The sequence below is a fragment of the Pseudophryne corroboree genome, chromosome 6 (genome assembly GCF_028390025.1).
Source record: "Pseudophryne corroboree isolate aPseCor3 chromosome 6, aPseCor3.hap2, whole genome shotgun sequence".
NCBI classification, from domain to species: Eukaryota; Metazoa; Chordata; class Amphibia; order Anura; family Myobatrachidae; genus Pseudophryne; species Pseudophryne corroboree.
In genome coordinates this window covers 110444432-110463188 of record NC_086449.1, presented here as the reverse complement: position 1 = coordinate 110463188, position 18757 = coordinate 110444432, and the positions used below count along the sequence as shown (strand labels likewise).

The 18757-nt window shown below is 45.1% G+C and overlaps 1 protein-coding gene across 1 annotated transcript in view; it reads left to right on the top strand.

Moving 5' to 3' along the window:
- The window catches only part of RASAL3 (RAS protein activator like 3), a 150907-nt gene extending 138329 nt beyond the window's left edge, over nt 1-12578 (top strand). The window contains exons 14-18 of the mRNA XM_063931662.1: nt 2522-2786; nt 2876-2992; nt 3236-3423; nt 5430-5505; nt 12349-12578. Of these exons, the coding sequence (XP_063787732.1) occupies nt 2522-2786; nt 2876-2992; nt 3236-3423; nt 5430-5505; nt 12349-12507 (805 nt within the window). The 3' untranslated portion in view covers nt 12508-12578. The remainder of the gene's footprint in view (nt 1-2521; nt 2787-2875; nt 2993-3235; nt 3424-5429; nt 5506-12348) is intronic.
- The last annotated feature ends 6179 nt before the right edge of the window (nt 12579-18757 follow it).

Genomic DNA, 18757 nt, shown 5'->3' with positions numbered 1-18757 from the left:
CAGTTAGCAATACAGTAAACTATATCACTAATTTTCCCCCTCCTGAGCGATATCGTTTACTATATCGCCCAGTGTGTAAGCAGCTGATGACAGACGATGGCGGCCCCACGGGTCGTTAACGAACCCCAGTGTCGGCCGTACATGCAGCTCAATTTGGACTCATCGTCCAGAGATGTACATCAGCCCGGCCATGACATGACGTCACTGTGCGATATCGCACAGTGTGTATTCCCGCCACCATGTGGCCCGGACCGGGAGGGGAAACACAAGGCGGGGGGCAGCGGTAAGGCATGTATATCCTCATTGGCCAATCGTATTTCACCAATATAAAAGTAGAAATACACAGGGATTAAATCGTAATGCAAACATCTTATTTCAGTTCTCTTTTCTTAATAGGCTTTTATAACATAAATGTAAAGTTTCATGACATTGAAATAAAAATCACAGATAATAACATTTCATTGTAGGATTTCTTAAGATGAAAGAAATGGCCAAAGGTGTGAATATGTTTGCAAGACAGCGTATATAGGGGGTCATTCCGAGTTGATCGCACGTAGCAACTTTTGCTGCTCGTGCGATCAACTCCGCCTATGGGGGAGTGGATTATAGCATAGCAGGGCTGCGAACGCTTGTGCAGCCCTGCTATGCTAAAAAAGATTCCTGCAAAACAAGACCAGCCCTGCAGTTACTCACCCAGTGCAACAGATCCAGCGATAAAGGTCCCGGTCCTGAGGTCAGACATCTGCCCTCCAAATGCCTCGACACGCCTGCGTTGGACTCACCATGCCTGGAAAACGGTGAGTATCCGCCCCGGAACGCCTCCCGCCTGTCCATCTTCTTGCGATCGCCGCTGCGATCACATTTCTCGCTGGCGGCAGCGTTTCCCAGTGACAATCGTCGCCAGTCAACGACGCGCATGCGCATTTCTGACCCGTTTGCATCACAGCGAAGAACCGCTGCTTGCGTACGGGTCGGAATGATCCCCATAGGGGGTAATTCAGAGTTGATCGTAGCAGCAAATTTGTTAGCAGTTGGGCAAAATCATGTGAACGGCAGGTGTGGCAGATATAACGTTTGCAGAGAGTGTTAGATTTGAGTGGGACATTTTGTTTCTGTGCAGGGTAAATAGTATACTGGATGCTTTATTTTTACACTGCAATATAGATTTCAGTTTGAACACAACCCACCCAAATCTATCTTTCTCTGCACATGTTATATCTCCCCCCCCCCCCGCAGTGCACATGGTTTTGCCCGACTGCTAACAAATTTGCCTCTGACTAGTATAACAATGCAGCAATTTTCTTACTTGCGCGAATAAACTTGGCCTAGAGGGTACTTAAAAACATCTGTAATGTCCCTTACACTTGCCAATAAATTGTAGCTGTTTGAATGATCAAATAAAAAATAGGTTTCTTCATCTGTGGAATGCCCTCCCACGCACAGTAAGACTCGCCTCTAGTCTCCAAACCTTTAAATGTTCCCTGAAAACTCACCTCTTCAGACAAGCCTATCAAATTCCAGACCCACCCACATAACCTTCAGTGCTTCCCTATCTAATTACATCCTCTGTAGAGTATTCATAACATCACATATCTTGTCTTTCTTTAGTCTCACACCCTCCTGACACTTGGATAACTTTGTGGGGTATCATCATACAACCCATTAAGAACCTAGCAATCTGGTGGACCATTATGCAATAGGTAGCATCTATCCTTGTGTATCTATGCCTATTTCCCTATAGATTGTAAGCTTGCGAGCAGGGCCTTCCTACCTCTATGTCTGTCTGTTTTTACCCAGTTTTGTTCTATTACTGTTGTCCTAATTGTAAAGCGCAACGGAATATGCTGCGCTATATAAGAAACTGTTAATAAATAAATAAATAAATAATATAAATGTTTTAAATTAGGGTGTGCAGTCCACCCACCCTGGAGAGACGCCTTCTATCTGGACTAGCAACCCACCCACCTGCCCTTAGCTTTTTTTAATTGTATGGGTCCTTGCATTTGCTGTCTACATGTTAGAATGGGCACTATGATAGGAAAGACCTAGATACAGTTATATATATGTCAGTATTAGGGATGTTAGGAATCCACCTAATGAAATCACCTGGCCATGGTAGGTGGGCCCACATTTTTGGTCAATAATTAAGCCCACATTAGGCATCACAAGGCAAGAGGGCTCGCTTGTCATCTAGACTTTGTCCTTCTTTACCTGGGCAATTTATCAAATTATTGCACATCATTGTTTAAAAGCATAATCCATAAACTCCTCCATACAAACTAGTCCCACATTTGGGAGCATTTATCAAAGAGGGCGGTTGCTTCGAAATGTATAAAATCCTTTATTTTGGAACTTTCAATAATAAATGTAACATCTTTACCCTGAGAACAGCTGTGATGCCTTATGTCCTGTCCTGCCCACATTACATAAGAAAAAGACTGAACGTATTCAATTGCCCCGTCTTATCAGTCCCTCTACCTTCCTACGGTCCACTAATATCACAATGCCATTTTCCCTGCAGTCAGGATAAAAGCGAGGAGCCAGAGTACATGTTTCCGAGGGATATGCGCAATCTCCGCCCACTTGTGAAAAAGAGCCAATCCCTGAGCAGTCTTATCAAGGAACGACTAGTTCCACCCCCAAGGATCGAGGAGAGAGAGAAAAAGAACAGGCGTCATGTGACTCGCACACAAAGCGTTCCTGCACAGAATAGAGCTGGACGAGAGCGCAGGATGAGGGCTGACGTGACCACTGTACATGAGGAAGAGACAGCAATTGCTGTAAAGGTGTGGGTAGGGGTATTGCTATGTTTTGCCCTGATTCTGTACTGTATTTAGTGTTAGAATATTGACCTCTGTTATTCCCTGTAATACAGAGGACGCCGCTGCTAAGAACAGCCTCTACTCTACCTCGACGGAAATCTACTGTACCTTGGTGTCGGAACGAGGGCCTATATCTTATGCAACAAAAGAGCCAGGAAGGAGACAGTCGGGTAAGTTTGTGTGAGACAATGGGTACTTTGCTGCCAGCTGTCCTGGGGAAATGTTGTACATCTATAGCTGAAAAGCGAACTCTTGTCCAACCTCGGTATAATGTATAATGATTGCTACCATGTTTGTGCAGATGTGTAGTGACAAGTTACTTGTGTGTGTGTGTGCAAAGCACTAACGGAACAGGCTGCAGAGTTATATTTGTTTATGAAGCTGACCCCTCCACCTCCTTCCTGCCCCACCAGGAGCTGTACCTGCTGGAGATGAGGAGGCAGATTGCGGAGAATCTGGAGAAACGGAAGAACCTGGAGGAGCAGCTGCTCAGGGTAGAGGAGAAGATGCAGGAAGCACTGGGCCAGCTGGAAAAGATGGAGGAGATGCACAAAGCATTTCAGGCTGAGATGACCGAGCAGATGGCACAAATGCAGAGCAGGCAAGTAACAGCCTGTCCCTCCCTTACAGGCACTGGGCATGCAGGCCATTTGATGTTATGCAAATGCATCTCTCTGCATCACACATAAGAGGAATAAGAGGGAGTACTATTGCATCACAATGGGGTCTATTTACTAAGCCTTGGATGGAGATAAAATGGGCGGAGATAAAGGACCAGCCAATCAGCTCCTAACTGCCATGTCACAGGCTGTGTTTGAAAAATGGCAGATTGGCTGGTACTTTATCTCCGTCCACTTTATCTCCATCCAAGGCTTAGTAAATAGAACCCCATGTCTGGAACGGACCTGATAGAATGAGCCTGCAGCCACTGTTGCTTATTCTGCTGGAAATGTGCCCAATGAAAAGACTAAAATATCACTAAAAAGTCTCACCCAACACCACTTCAGCTCCATTCTCTTCATTAACTTCAATATTTGGAATTGTCTCAGTATTAGGTTTTAAATCAATCATGAATTAATCATCTGGACTGTGTCACACACAATTGAGCTATATATAGATGCACCTTAACTGTGAAAATGCAGAACGTAACTAGTGGCCATGTTCACCTCTAGGGCATGTTCTCTGCTGTCAATAAAGCAGACAAGAGGCCTCTTCAGTGGGCACACACTGGCTTAGAGACCTGCAGACAGGTATCACTCACACCTTCCGATGATTTGGGAAATGATGGACAAAGGGGGGGGGTTATGCCTTGGCAGTGGCATAACTACCAGCCCCACAGCCACTGCGGAGGCTTGGAGGCGCAGGGTTGCGGGGGCGCCACCAATGATTCAGAGCAGTTTGACATGTGGACTAGGCGTCCGCATGCCATATTGGTTAATGTCGCTTGCAAAATGGCCACCGCCATGGAGGAGACATGCTAGAGGTCATACTTAACCTCTAGCATCTAGGAAGTGCCGAGAGTAACCATGGGTTCCATGAGAAATTATATACCTGGTAGACAGTCTAAATGCCTTGGAATAAAACACATTTCCATACTCTAAACTAAGGGTTCTGAACCTCCAGGACCTCCAACAGCTCATTTTCTCTGTCTGTCTATGGAAGCAGGTGGAATAATTACGGACCCAGAATATTTACCTGTGCATGATTATAAGGACATCCACATAACATGACCTGTTGGTGGTACTTGAGGACTGGAGGTGAGAGCCCCTACTCTAAACCAAAGCTTGGCAACCTGTAGCAGCTTGGGGAGCTACAAGTCTAAGCATATAGAGATTTGCAGAGGATGCAAGGATTCTTAATTCACCATCAGCTGTACTAAGTACTAAAAGCTGTCGAAACCCTACCTTAAATACATACTTATAAATTAGTATGCTTCAAAACCAGTTTTAGGATATTTGTGACCATCATTATGATTTCTGTGGGGTCAAAGGTTACCTCGGTCATTTTAATGGGTAGTCACAAGTTGTATCAGATGTCCTGTATGCAGGACTGTCATCAGAGATTGTGGGATCCGGGACTCCCAGCTCCAAAAAAAAAAGATTCTGACGCACTGGTCCACCCCTGTGTGATGTCATACATTGTGACATTACATATAGGTGGAGTGTTGTGGAGCTACAGGAACGGTTTACAGAGAGTTGATGCGCAGATAAGGCTTGTTTTTAGAAGTCCTCCCTGCTCATCAGCCTGCTGTTGATTAACAGACTGGTGTGCATCTATACAGGTATTGGCGGTAAAAGCCAAGGGTGGGCCCCCCTCTCTGTAAGGGCCCAGGACTCCAGTCCCCACAGTCCCCCCATGATGGCTGCCCTGCCTGTATGAGTTCTTGTCCAAGATACATGCATCTGAAAGAAAATGGCTTATGCCAGGGAATAGAAGAGAGGGACAATGCACAAGAGTATAACCATAAGATAACACTGACCTTGGGCACTGAAAGAGCATGAGAACAGTAGTTCAACAATTGGATACTCTGGGGATACAGGAAACCTGCGGTGTTATCAGTTATGGATGCGCACTAGGTTTACCAGTCTTTTTACTGTTTTATATCAGGACTGATGCCTTAGACAAGGAGCGTTCTGCAGAGAAGGCACGACGAGAGGAATATGAAGAAAAGAGTGCTGTTATGGTGAGACCTCCCGCATCAGTAGTGGGACAGAGGTTGGGTACTGGGCTTTCTACATTTAGCACACTGCAAGGATACTTATTGATATAGACTACTAAAGCTTCTAGGAGTGGATAGGTTACGGCTTACATCTTACTGTAAGGTTGATTCATCTGTTGCATTCCTTACCACCTGAGGTTGTGATGGCAAATACACTACAACAATTTAAAATGGATTGCATGGTATATGTAGCTTGGCAGAGGACATTATAGGGGTGACGGATCCTGGGAATATATATACGAATGCTATAGTTATGGATCAGGAAGAAATTCTTTACAGAAATGCAAATAATAATAATAATATTATTATTATTATTATTATTATTTTAGTTGTATAGCGCTTTTCCCCATCAGGGCTCAGGGGGGAATCTATTATACCCGCTCTTATCGTGAGGTATAACGCTTCCTGCTTTACCAAAGCGAAGCAGGAAGTAGCAGCGCCGAGATGTATTAACATCTTGGATACCGAAGCGGGGGAGTGAAAACTTCCCCCTCCTGCGATCGCTGCCTGTGCCTTACAGCGCATCAGCCTAGTGCTGATGCACTGTGTCTCTCCCTGGCCAGCTTCAGTGTGTATGCACGAGATCACACATGCAGCCCAGATCTGGCACCCACCGCAGCCAGGGACCGCGCTGTCCCTGGCTGTGGTGTATGGGCATCGACACCTGCAGCCTGTCAAAATAGATAGCTGCAGGTGTCAGAACGGTCAGTGCCACTGACCGTTCATACCTTGCCCCTGCAAATCGGCATGCTATCTATTAGATAGCAGCGCTGATATGGATGCGCCCCTGTCATTCTGCACACACTGCCGCTGTAATACATGGGGGAGAAGCGGTATCAGTGCACATAACATGCGCTGATACCACTTCTCCCCCATATCGACAATCCATACATTTACCTCTCAGTCACTTGATGAGTACTCTCTAAGTTTAGAAAACAGTGTGTAGTAGATATCTTAAGAGTTGGACAGCATGGGGGAACAGCAATCTGTTAGGCCTGGCCATGCACTGACCAATACTGCTACTGGAGACATGTTGTTGGTGAATGAGATCCCTGTGGACAAGTGGCAGCGTCACCTCCATTAGGACTGGAGACTGTTATTGTGGTTTTAAAGTTAATTGTGAGCAGAAACTAATTTATTTTATTTATTTATTAACAGTTTCTTATATAGCGCAGCAAATTCTGTTGCGCTTTACAATTTGAAATAACAATAACAAACTGGGTGATAACAGTCATAGAGGTAGGAAGGCCCTGCTCGCAAGCTTACAATCTATAGGGAAATAGGCATATGTACACAAGGAAAGGTGCTATCTATTGCATAGAATGAGAAGACATGTGAGGATATGTGTGGACTGTACAGAGTGGATGTAATTTGATAGGAAGGTTTATGAAAGTTATGTGGGCGGTTCAGGAATTTGATACGCTTGCCTAAAGAGGTGAGTTTTGAGGGAACGCTTGAAGGTTTGGAGACTAGAGGAGAGTCTTATTGTGCGTGGTAGGGCATTCCACAGGGTGGGTGCAGCCCGATGAAAGTCCTGCAGTCGTGAGTGGGAGCGAGTAATGAGTGTGGATGAGAGACGCAGGTCTTGTGAAGAGCGCAGAGGTCGGGTTGGGAGATATTTTGTGATAAGCGAAGTGATGTACATTGGTGTAGTTTGGTTAATGGCCTTGTGTGTGAGTAAAAGTATTTTATATTGAATGCGGTAGAGTACAGGTAACCAATGGAGGGACTGACAGAGTGGATCTGCAGACGATGAACGTCTAGCGAGGAAGATAAGCCTCGCCGCTGCATTCAGAATGGATTGTAGTGGTGAGAGTCTTGTTTTGGGAAGACCAGTTAGGAGACTATTGCAATAATCAATGCGGGAGATAATGAGAGCGTGGATTAGAGTTTTAGCAGTGTCTTGTGTAAGGTATGGTCGTATTTTGGATATGTTTTTTAGATGCATGTAACATGATCTTGAGACAGATTGAATGTGGGGAACAAAGGACAGATCAGAGTCAAGGATGACACCTAGGCAGCGAGCTTGTGGGGTAGGGTAGATAGTAGAGTTTTCAACAGTGATAGAGATATCAGGTTGGTACCTACTATTGGCCGGTGGAAATATAATTAACTCTGTCTTTGAAATATTAAGTTTGAGGTGGCGAGATGTCATCCAGGATGAGATGGCAGAAAGGCATTCAGTGACACGGTCCAGTACAGATAGGGACAAGTCAGGGGAGGGTAGGTAGATTTGAGTATCATCTGCATACAGATGATACTGAAAACCAAAAGAGCTGATTAGTTTACCAAGAGATGAGGTATAGATAGAGAAAAGCAGAGGACCCAAGACTGAGCCTTGCGGTACTCCAACTGAAAGAGGTAGCGAAGAGGAGGTAGATTCAGAGAAGCGAACACTGAAGGAGCGATTAGATAGGTACGATAGGAACCAAGAAAGGGCTGTGTCTTTAAGACCTAGGGATTGTAGTGTCTGTATGAGAAGAGAGTGGTCTACAGTGTCAAATGCAGCAGATAGATCTAGAAGAATAAGTAGTGAGTAGTGGCCTTTAGACTTCGTAGTGACCAAATCATTAACCACTTTAGTCAGTGCCGTCTCTGTGGAATGTTGGGAACGGAAGCCTGACTGAAGTGGGTCCAACAAAGTGTATGAGTTAAGAAAGTGTGTGAGTCGAGTGTAGGCAAGTCTCTCAAGTAGCTTAGAGAGACAAGGGAGCTGAGAGATAGGGCGGTAGTTTGAGAGAGCATTAGGGTCAGAATTTTGTTTTTTTAAAATGGGAGTAATCACTGCATGCTTGAAGAGTGAAGGAAAAATACCAGTAGAGAGAGAGAGAGATTACAGATGTTAGTTAAGGTAGGGATGAGCACCAGAGACAGAGCTTTACTTATTTGTGAGGGTAAAGGATCAAGAGGAGAGGTAGTAGAGAAGCAGGATGAGAAGAGTGATGATACTTCATCTTCATTTGTGGGATCAAATGAAGAAAGAGTGCCAGAGGGTTCAGGTACAGAACGGAGCAGGTCACTGGCTGCCGAAGAGCATACCATTTCATCTCGGATCTTATCAATCTTCTCCTTGAAGTAGGAAGCAAGATCCTGTGCCTTGATAGTGGCTGGTGGGGTAGGTGCGGGAGGATTCAGAAGTGATTTAAATGTATTAAAGAGTCGTTTGGGGTTAGAGGCTTGAGCAGAGATAAGAGTTTGGAAATATGTTTGTTTGGCAGTGTCCAGGGCATTTTTATAAGAATGGTAGACTGTCTTATATGTGAGGAAGTCACTTGAAATACGAGATTTACACCACTGACGTTCAAGTTTTCGTGTGAGTTTTTGTAGTTGTCTTGTTGATTTGGAGTGCCATGGTTGACATCTAGGCCTACATGGAGTGTGATGGGTAGCTGGAGCCACTTCATCAAGGGCTAGTTCTAGAGTCTTATTAAGGTGTGATACAGCCATCTCAGGAGAGGTGAATGCAGAAATAGGTGAAAGCAGTTGTTGGAGTGAAGTGGAAAGTTCTTGAAGATTAATTGTGTTAATATTTCTGCGAGTTTGAGGAAGATTGAAGAACTTCCGCAACACAGGGTTTGAATTAACAGAGGAAAGCATGCAGGTTATAAGGTTGTGATCTGATAGGGGGAAAGGAGTGTTAGTGAGTTCATAGTCTGGTGAATACTAGATCAAGGCAGTGACCCGCCTGATGAGTAGAGGAGTCAGTCCATTGGGAGAGGCCAAGAGAGGAGGTTAGAGAGAGTAGTTTGGAGGCATGCGCAGCAGATTTTGGACAATCAATAGCAATATTGAAATCACCCATGATAATGGTGGAGATGTCAGAGGATAGAAAGTGAGGGAGCCAGGCAGAAAAATCTTCCAAAAATTGTTTTGGATGCCCAGGTGGGCGGTAGATAGCTGCAACACGCAGAGAGAAAGGAGAGTAAACCCTAATGGAATGTACTTCAAATTAAGTAAATGTGAGTGATGGAACCTGTGGTAGAACAGTATATGCAAAAGATTGGGAAAGTAAAAGTCCAACTCCTGTTCCTTTATGGTTATCGGGTCTGGAGGTGTGTGTAAAGTGGAGACCACCATGTGCCAGTGCTGCAGGGGAGGCTGTGTCAGATTGTGTGAGCCAGGTTTCTGTTATAGCCAGCAGATTGATGTTGTTAGATATGAAGAGGTCATGGATAGATGTTAATTTGTTACAAACAGAGCGTGCATTCCATAAGGCACATTTTAGTGATCTGGAGGGTGATGGAAGACATGTGATGTTTATGAGGTTAGCTGGATTTCTATGTTGCTGTGAATCAGGTGAATGCGAGTGATGCAAGTGGCTGGGTCCTGGATTTGGTGAAATGTCACCAGCTATCAGAAGCAGAAGAGAGAGATAAATGTGGGTGTCAGTTTTGTGAAAGTTTTTTATGGTAAGAGGTTGTAGATGTTATTGTCAATGAGTATAGGGAAGTAAAAAGCTCATGAGTGCTAATAAGAGGGGAGTGTAGAATTGAGGGGGCAATATGTACAGAGGGGTGAGTTGCTGGGAGACTGAATGATGCAATGGCCTTTATGAATACTCCATGAAGAGCAATGCAGAAAATCAATTTGTGGAACATAGTTAGTTTGAGCTGAAACCAGTGTTTTCTAGGCTGAGAGTGTAAGGTTTTACCTGTTCAAGTTAAAAGTTCAGGTGCCTATTTACTGGTGTTGTTCTGCTGTATGTTAACTGTGCATTAAAGAGCAAAGTGACAAACAGGTATGTACAATCACATGTAAATCACAATGTATATAGTTGTCTACCAAATTGGTTGCATTTTGTTCTTAGAGGTCATGAGGATTTTAGTTGGTAAAATATTTACATACGCTGAAATACACAGATGATTGGGAATGAAAGGAAGGGACGATGTTTTCTGTTTTGTCGGTGGGTTGTTTCCGTCTGTTTTCGTCCTGGTAAGTCCTGGGTAAGTCTATATTGTAATATTTTCATAACCCTTTTAAAAAAGCCCTTATAATAAAGCCCTGTTCAGCTGGCTGTTGTTCAGCCAGGCATCTTTCCTAATGGGGCTCGTGAACGGCCGTCTTCATTCTGCATCTACCAACATGTCTTCATAATGAACCAATTGATTTAGTTTAGATTAGGATATGGCAGCAAGTGTGGCCCGGATAAAGCGCTACAGAAAGGGGGATTTCTAAGGCAGCAGCAAAGTGTCAGACAAGTATGGATAGAATCATGGATAAATGATAACTAGGTCTGGATCAGGTTCTCACTAGAGCTATGAATTGAGGCATCTATGGCCATCATTCCGAGTTGTTCACTCGCAAGCTGCTTTTAGCAGCATTGCACACGCTAAGCCGCCGCCTACTGGGAGTGAATCTTAGCTTAGCAAAATTGCGAACGAAAGATTCGCAATATTGCGAAAAGCTTTATCTGTGCAGTTTCTGAGTAGCTCGAGACTTACTCTTCCAGTGCAATCAGTTCAGTGCTTGTCGTTCCTGGTTTGACGTCACAAACACACCCAGCATTCGCCCAGACACTCCTCCGTTTCTCCAGCCACTCCCGCCTTTTTCCCAGAAACGGTAGCGTTTTTTCACACACTCCCATAAAACGGCCAGTTTCCGCCCAGAAACACCCACTTCCTGTCAATTACACAACGATCACCAGAACGAAGAAAAAACCTCGTAATGCCGTGAGTAAAATACCAAACTTCTTAGCAAATTTACTTGGCGCAGTCGCAGTGCGAACATTGCGCATGCGCAATTAGCAGAAAATCGCTGCGATGCGAAGAAAATTACCGAGCGAACAACTCGGAATGAGGGCCATTGTTCTGTAAGATCTGTCTCATCTCCAACATGTGCGTGCACCAGCGGCTTCCACTGCTAGGGGAACGGGAAAGACTGAGTCTAGCAGGAGAGGGGGGAAGCACCACCCGGGACACAGTAAGCACGGGGATTGGAACAACGGTGGATGGTTATGACGACCAAAATGACCCTTTACTAGTTGGTATATATAACAGTAATAAGATTTAATTATTTACTAACTGTAGTAATGTCTAATAGCATATCATCATTAATAACAAAAAATGATAAACTACCAGCAATAGCAGTAATCCGACATATGTGATCAGCAGTGTCACTCCACGTAATGTTCCAGCTGTACCAGTAATGCCCAGAAACATGCCACACTTCATATTACTGGACAAACATTGGTATACTACTAGAGTCCAATTATGTCAGCTGTTGTATCATCATGCTCAGCACCATGTATAATAGTTATTGCCAGTAAATGTCACCTGTGTGGCTGTCAGTAGTCTCTGCGTCTGCCGTCGTCCCTTTCTCTTTCTCCAGATAATAACCTTAACAGACGCCCCAAGTGCGTAGTTCATTAGTAATTGGCTACTGCCAACGGGTAATTAGAAACTGACATGTTCTCAGCATCCTATTAAGTGACATGAGACCAGTGCTTCTACAGACTCATGTACGGGTGATCTAACCTCCCATAATATCATAAGTGCATTCAAAAATACATTTTAATACTATTCCAAAAAGAATAAAAGAATAAATATGAGTCTGCTAATTCCACGCGACATGGGCCATAGGTAGGGTTACCATCTCATCCTTTTAATTCTGGACACATATTGATTACACAGGTTCTGTGGCTGGCTGACTTCAAGACTCCATTCCATCTGGTTTTAATCAGCCACAGAACCTGTGTAATTAATATGTGTCCAGAATTAAAGGAATTAAAGGGATGAGGTGGCAACCCTAGCCATAGGGCACTAGTGTTCGCTCTCCACATTGACCTTGACATTATTGTTCTCTTGGTAGGAGAGACGCCTGTCCATTCTGGAGAGGATGTACAGGAAGATACCAGACACAACCACAGAAGACTTCAGTAAGCAAGAAGATAAGATGGACCATACATCGGACAATGCATCCATGACTACAGTTTCTACTGCTATTAAAGACAACTCAGATGCAGCTTGATCTGCCAATTATAACAATTTTACCAAAAACCTTTTCAATATTTTACAATTACAGACTAATTTGGTACAATGCTTTCAGCTCTTCATTAATTTCTCCCAACACAACCACCATGGAGCCTGTCTGCCCTCTGATAGATTCTGGTATGTCCTCATCCTCTCACAACAGGAACATTACAATCTCTGTTCAGATCATTTGTTGTTCTTCACTTCAATGTATTCTAGTCTCTTACAATGACCTCCATCTCTACACGGCCAAAGGGTCAAATGTCAGGTTCAGGGTTTCATTTGGCCACAGGAAGCCAAATTGGACAAGGTCAGGCCCTTAACTGCATGTGCTGAGCAACCGTATCTTTTTCAGAACACTTTGGAGCTTGTCTGTGTGGCAGTCATCTTCTGACTACGTGACTGTTGTAACTCATAGGAGGAGATGTATCAAACCTTAGAGAGAGATAAAGTGGAGAGAGATAAGAAACTAACAAATCAGCTCCTTACTGTCATTTATCAAACACAGCCTGTAACATGACAGTTAGGAGCTGGTTCAATAGTACTTTATATCTCTCCACGTTATTACTCTCAAAGGTTTACCGTATATACTGATGTGACTTAAGCAACAGGGAGATAATTAAAGTCCCAATTAATGCATATATTACAGACAGGATCCAGACAGATACGAGTTCTGGCAGGGAGCAACACCAAACACAAACACGTCAGGGCACTTTGTAGGAACATTACAGAAATTATAATAACTTCCAGGGCTTTAAGTGGTCCTGGTGAGGAGGTGGAACTCATCTGCCTCCCCCCCATTCTCCTCTTTTAAACACCAACCACCCTTGTGTCTCTTCACAACCATCTTACTGTGTTTCACAGTGTCACACCCCCATCCATGCCTCTCACCTACACCAAATCCCATGCGTCTTTTCAGCATAAAATGGCTAAACACATCCAAAGTGCTGGTTGCGATGCAAAAAGTGCCCAAACACGTAATTTTCTGAACATTTCTTCTCGCCAGCACGCAGATCCACGAAAAACAACTTTATTCCCCGTTTTGTGTCTGGAACATTTTCTAATGTCTGAGCACAGCTGAGATCTCACAGCTTACCTGGGCATCCTTTCCTGCTAGAAAGCTCAAATCTGTGCCAAATAAAACCATTTGAAGATAGTAATAGGATTTTAATACCTACCGGTAAATCCTTTTCTCTTAGTCCGTAGAGGATGCTGGGAATGCTTCAAGAACCATGGGGTATAGACGGGATCCGCAGGAGACATGAGCACTTTAAGACTTTAAAAGGGGTGTGAACTGGCTCCTCCCTCTATGCCCCTCCTCCAGACTCCAGTTATAGGAACTGTGCCCAGGGAGACGGATATTTTGAGGAAAAGGATTTATTTAATTTTTAAAACTAAGGTGAGATACATACCAGCTCACACCTCAAACACGCCGTATAACATGGCATTCAACAACAACGCATGCAACGGCATGACCAACATCAGCCACAGCCTGACTGAACTTAACTCAACAGGAGTGTAACCATAACCAAACTGCAGATACAGCCCGCACTGGGACGGGCGCCCAGCATCCTCTACGGACTAAGAGAAAAGGATTTACCGGTAGGTATTAAAATCCTATTTTCTCATACTTCCTAGAGGATGCTGGGGATGCTTCAAGAACCATGGGGTTTATACCAAAGCTCTAGAACGGGTGGGAGAGTGCGGATGACTCTGCAGCACCGATTGACCAAACAAGAGGTCCTCCTCAGCCAGAGTATCAAACTTGTAAAACTTCGCAAAGGTGTTTGATCCCGACCAAGTAGCAGCTCGGCAAAGCTGTAATGCAGAGACCCCTGGTCAGCCGCCCAGGATGAGCCCACCTTTCTGGTAGAATGGGCTTTTACCGATTTCGGTAACGGCAAGCCTGCCGTAGAATGAGCCTGCTGAATCGTATTACAAATCCAGCGCACAATAGTCTGCTTAGAAGCAGGAGCCCCAATCTTGTTGGGAGCCCACAGGACAAACAGAGCCTCTGTTTTGCTAAGCTGCGCCGTCCTGGCGACATAGATCTTCAAAGCTCTGACCACAGAGAGACTTTGACTCCGCCAAGGCGTCAGTAGCCACTGGCACCACAATTGGCTGGTTTACATGACGAGTTCTCAACTCCGCTCTATCAGCATGGAAGATTAAATAGGGGCTTTTGTGAGACAAAGCCGCCAATTCAGATACCCGCCTTGCGGATGCCAAGGCAACAACATAACTACTTTCCAAGTAAGGAATTTTAACTCAACCTTACGTAAAGGTTCAAACCAATGAGATTGCAGGAACTGCAAAACCACATTAAGATCCCACGGTGCCACTGGGGGCACAAATGGAGGTTGGATGCACACCTTTCACGAAGGTCTGAACTTCTGGAAGGGATGCCAATTCTTTTTGAAAGAAAATAGATAAGGCCGAAATTTGTACTTTAATAGAGCCCAACTTTAGGCCCGCATCCACACCTGCTTGCAAAAAATGGAGCAAACGCCCCAGCTGAAATTCTTCCGTAGGAGCCTTCTTGGATTCACACCAAGACACATATTTTCTCCAAATACGGTGGTAATGCTTTGCCGTTACTTCCTTTCTAGCCTGAAGCAGAGTGGGAATTACTTCACTGGGAATACCCTTTCTGGCTAGGATCTGGCGTTCAACTGCCATGCCATCAAACGCAGCCGCGGTAAGTCCTGATACACGCACGGACCTTGTTGTAACAGGTCCTCCCGTAGAGGAAGCGGCCAGGGATCTTCTATGAGCAACTCCTGAAGATCTGGATACCAGGACCTCCTTGGCCAGTCTGGAACAATGAGTACCGCCTGAACCCTTGTTCTTCTTATAATCTTTATCACCTTTGGAATGAGTGGAAGTGGAGGGAACACATAGACCGACGGAAACACCCACGGTGTCACTAGGGAGTCCACCGCTATTGCTTGAGGGTCCCTCGACCTGGAACAATATCTCTGAAGTTTCTTGTTGAGGCAGGACACCATCATGTCTATTTGAGGAATTCCCCAACGACTTGTCACTTCTGCAAAAACCTCTCGATGAAGACCCCACTCTCCTGGATGGAGATCGTGTCTGCTGAGGAAGTCTGCTTCCCAGTTGACCACTCCTGGAATGAAGACTGCTGACAGCGCGCTTGCATGTCTTTCCGCCCAGCGAAGAACTTTTGTGGCCTCGGCCATCGCCACTCTGCTCTTTGTTCCACCCTGGCGGTTTATGTACGCCACTGCTGTTCTGTTGTATGACTGAATCAAGACTGGCAGACCGCGAAGAAGATGTTCCGCTTGCAGAATGCCATTGTAAATGGCCCTTAATTCCAGAATGTTTATGTGCAGACAAGCTTCCTGGCTTGACCATTTTCCCTGAAAGTTTCTCCCTTGTGTGACTGCTCCCCAGCCTCGGAGACTTGCATCTGTGGTCATCAGGATCCAATCCTGAATCCCGAACCTGCGTCCCTCCAGAAGGTGAGAACTGTGCAGCCACCACAGAAGGGAGATCCTGGTCCTGGAAGATAGGATTATTTTCCGGTGCATGTCCAGGTGAGACCCGGACCACTTGTCCAACAGGTCCCACTGAAAGACCCTGGCATGGAACCTGCCATACGGAATGGCTTCGTAGGTCGCCACCATCTTCCCCAGCAGCCGAGTGCATTGAAGAACTGACACTTTTGCTGGTTTCAGAATCTGTTTTACCATGTTCTGTATTTCCAGAGCCTTTTCCACTAGAAGAAAAACTCTGTTATTCTGTATCCAGAATCATACCCAGGAACGACAGGCGTGTCGTCGGAACCAGCTGTGATTTTGGCAAGTTTAGGAGCCAACCATGTTGTTGCAGAATCGTCAGTGAGAGCGCAACATTCTTCAGCAATTGCTCCTTGGATCTCGCCTTTATGAGGAGATCGTCCAAGTACGGGATAATTGTGATTCCCTGCTTGCGCAGGAGAACCATCATTTCCACCATAACCTTGGTGAAAATCCGTGGTGCCGTGGACAGACCAAACAGCAACGTCTGAAATTGGTAATGACAATCCTGAGCCGCAAACCTCAGGTATGCCTGATGTGGAGGATATATGGGAACGTGTAAGTAAGCATCCTTTATGTCGACCAACACCATAAAATCCCCCTCCTCCAGACTGGAGATCACTGCTCGGAGAGATTCCATTTCGAATTTGAACTTTTTCAGAAAGAAATTTAGCGATTTTAGGTTCAGAATCGGTCTGACTGAGCCATCCGGCTTCGGGACCACGAACAGACTGGAATAAAAACCCTCTCCCCATTGTGACAGGGGTACCGTGACAATGACTTGATTTTGACACAGCTTTAGTATCGCTGCGCATACCACTTCCCTTTCTAGATGAGAAGCTGGCAAGGCCGATTTGAAAAATCGGTGAGGGGGCACGTCCTGAAACTCTAATTTGTACCCTTGGGTTACTATTTCTAATATCCAAGGATCTAGGTCTGAGCGCACCCAGACCTGACTGAAGAGTTTGATACGTGCCCCCACCGGTGCGGACTCCCGCAGAGGAGCCCCAGCGTCATGCGGTGGATTTGGTAGAAGCTGGAGAGGACTTCTGCTCTTGGGAACTTGCCACAGCCTGTGACCTCTTTCCCCATCCTCTGCCTCTCGCAGCAAGGAAGGAGGACCCTCGTCCTTTTTTGAATTTATTGGGCCGAAAGGACTGCATCTGATACTGGGGCGTTTTCTTTTGTTGTGCAGGAACATAAGGTAAAAATGACGACTTACCCGCGGTAGCCGTAGATACCAGGTCAGTGAGGCTGTCACCAAACAAGACACTACCGTTAAACGGTAGAGACTCCATAGCTTTCTTCGAGTCAGCATCAGCATTCCATTGATGAATTCATAATGCCCTTCTAGCCGAGACAGCCGTGGCATTGGCCCTTGATCCCAAAAGGCCAATATCCCTTGCAGCTTCTTTTAAATATGCTGCAGCGTCCCTGATATGACCTAGAGTCAAAAGCACGCTATCCCTTCTAGGGTATTTATCTCAGATGACAAGTTATCTGCCCATTTTTCAATAGCGCTACTCACCCATGCCGAAGCAACGGCAGGCCTGAGTAGCGAACCTGTAGTGACATAAATGGTCTTTTGGGAACCTGTACCTTCCTGTCAGGATTTTCCCAAACCTGTTCAAAAAGAACGTTCAGTTCATGAGAGGGAGGAAACGTTACCTCAGGTTTCTTTCCTTTAAACATACAGACCCTAGTATCAGGAACAGTAGGGTCCTCCGTGATATGTAATACGCCTTTTATCGCCACAATCATGTACTTAATACTCTTGGCCAGTTTAGGATTTAATCTGGCATCACTATAGTAACATAGTAACAGGGATATCCTGGAGCTTGAAAAGGTACAGAGGAGGGTGACCAAACTAATTAAGGGCATGGAGACGATGGAATACAAGGAAAGGCTTGAAAGACTAGGCATGTTTACATTGGAAAAGCGGAGACTAAGAGGGGATATGATCAACATCTACAAATATATATATATTATATATATATACAATACACAGAGCTTGCGCGGGACCTGTTTTTGGTTAGATCAACACAGAGGACTCGTGGACACTCGCTCAGGTTAGAGGAGAGGAGATTCCGCACAATACGGCGTAAAGGCTTTTTCACGGTAAGGACAATACGTGTTTGGAATTCCCTGCCCGAGGGAGTTGTAATGGCGGAATCTGCCAACACCTTTAAGAATGGGTTAGATATATTCCTAATGGATAAGGATATCCAGGGGTATGGTGCATAGTCATGCATTATAGTTACTATAAATAGGGATAAAATGCAACGGCTGACAGCAGCATCAGTCAGAAATTTTAGTCAAATCATCATGCATAGGAGACCACAAATAGGTTGAACTCGATGGACAATTGTCTTTTTTCAACCTCAGATACTACGTTACTATGTTACTATGTTAAATCTACTGTGCCCCCCCCCCCCCCCCTTTTTTGCACCCTGTTACTTGTACAGCAGTGTGAGGTCAGGGCCAGCGTCTCTGCAGCTTCTGTGAAGAGAAAATGGCGCTGGTTAGAGCTGTGAGGGCTAAGCCACGCCCCCTCACCGGCGTGCTTCAGTCCCACTCAAATCCATATATTTATACTGGCAGGGGATCTATATTTAGTGCCTAGGCACTTATAATATATGTATTTTCCAGTTTTAAGACTTCGGTATTCATGCTGCCCAGGGCGGTAACCCATGCGACCTGCACCCT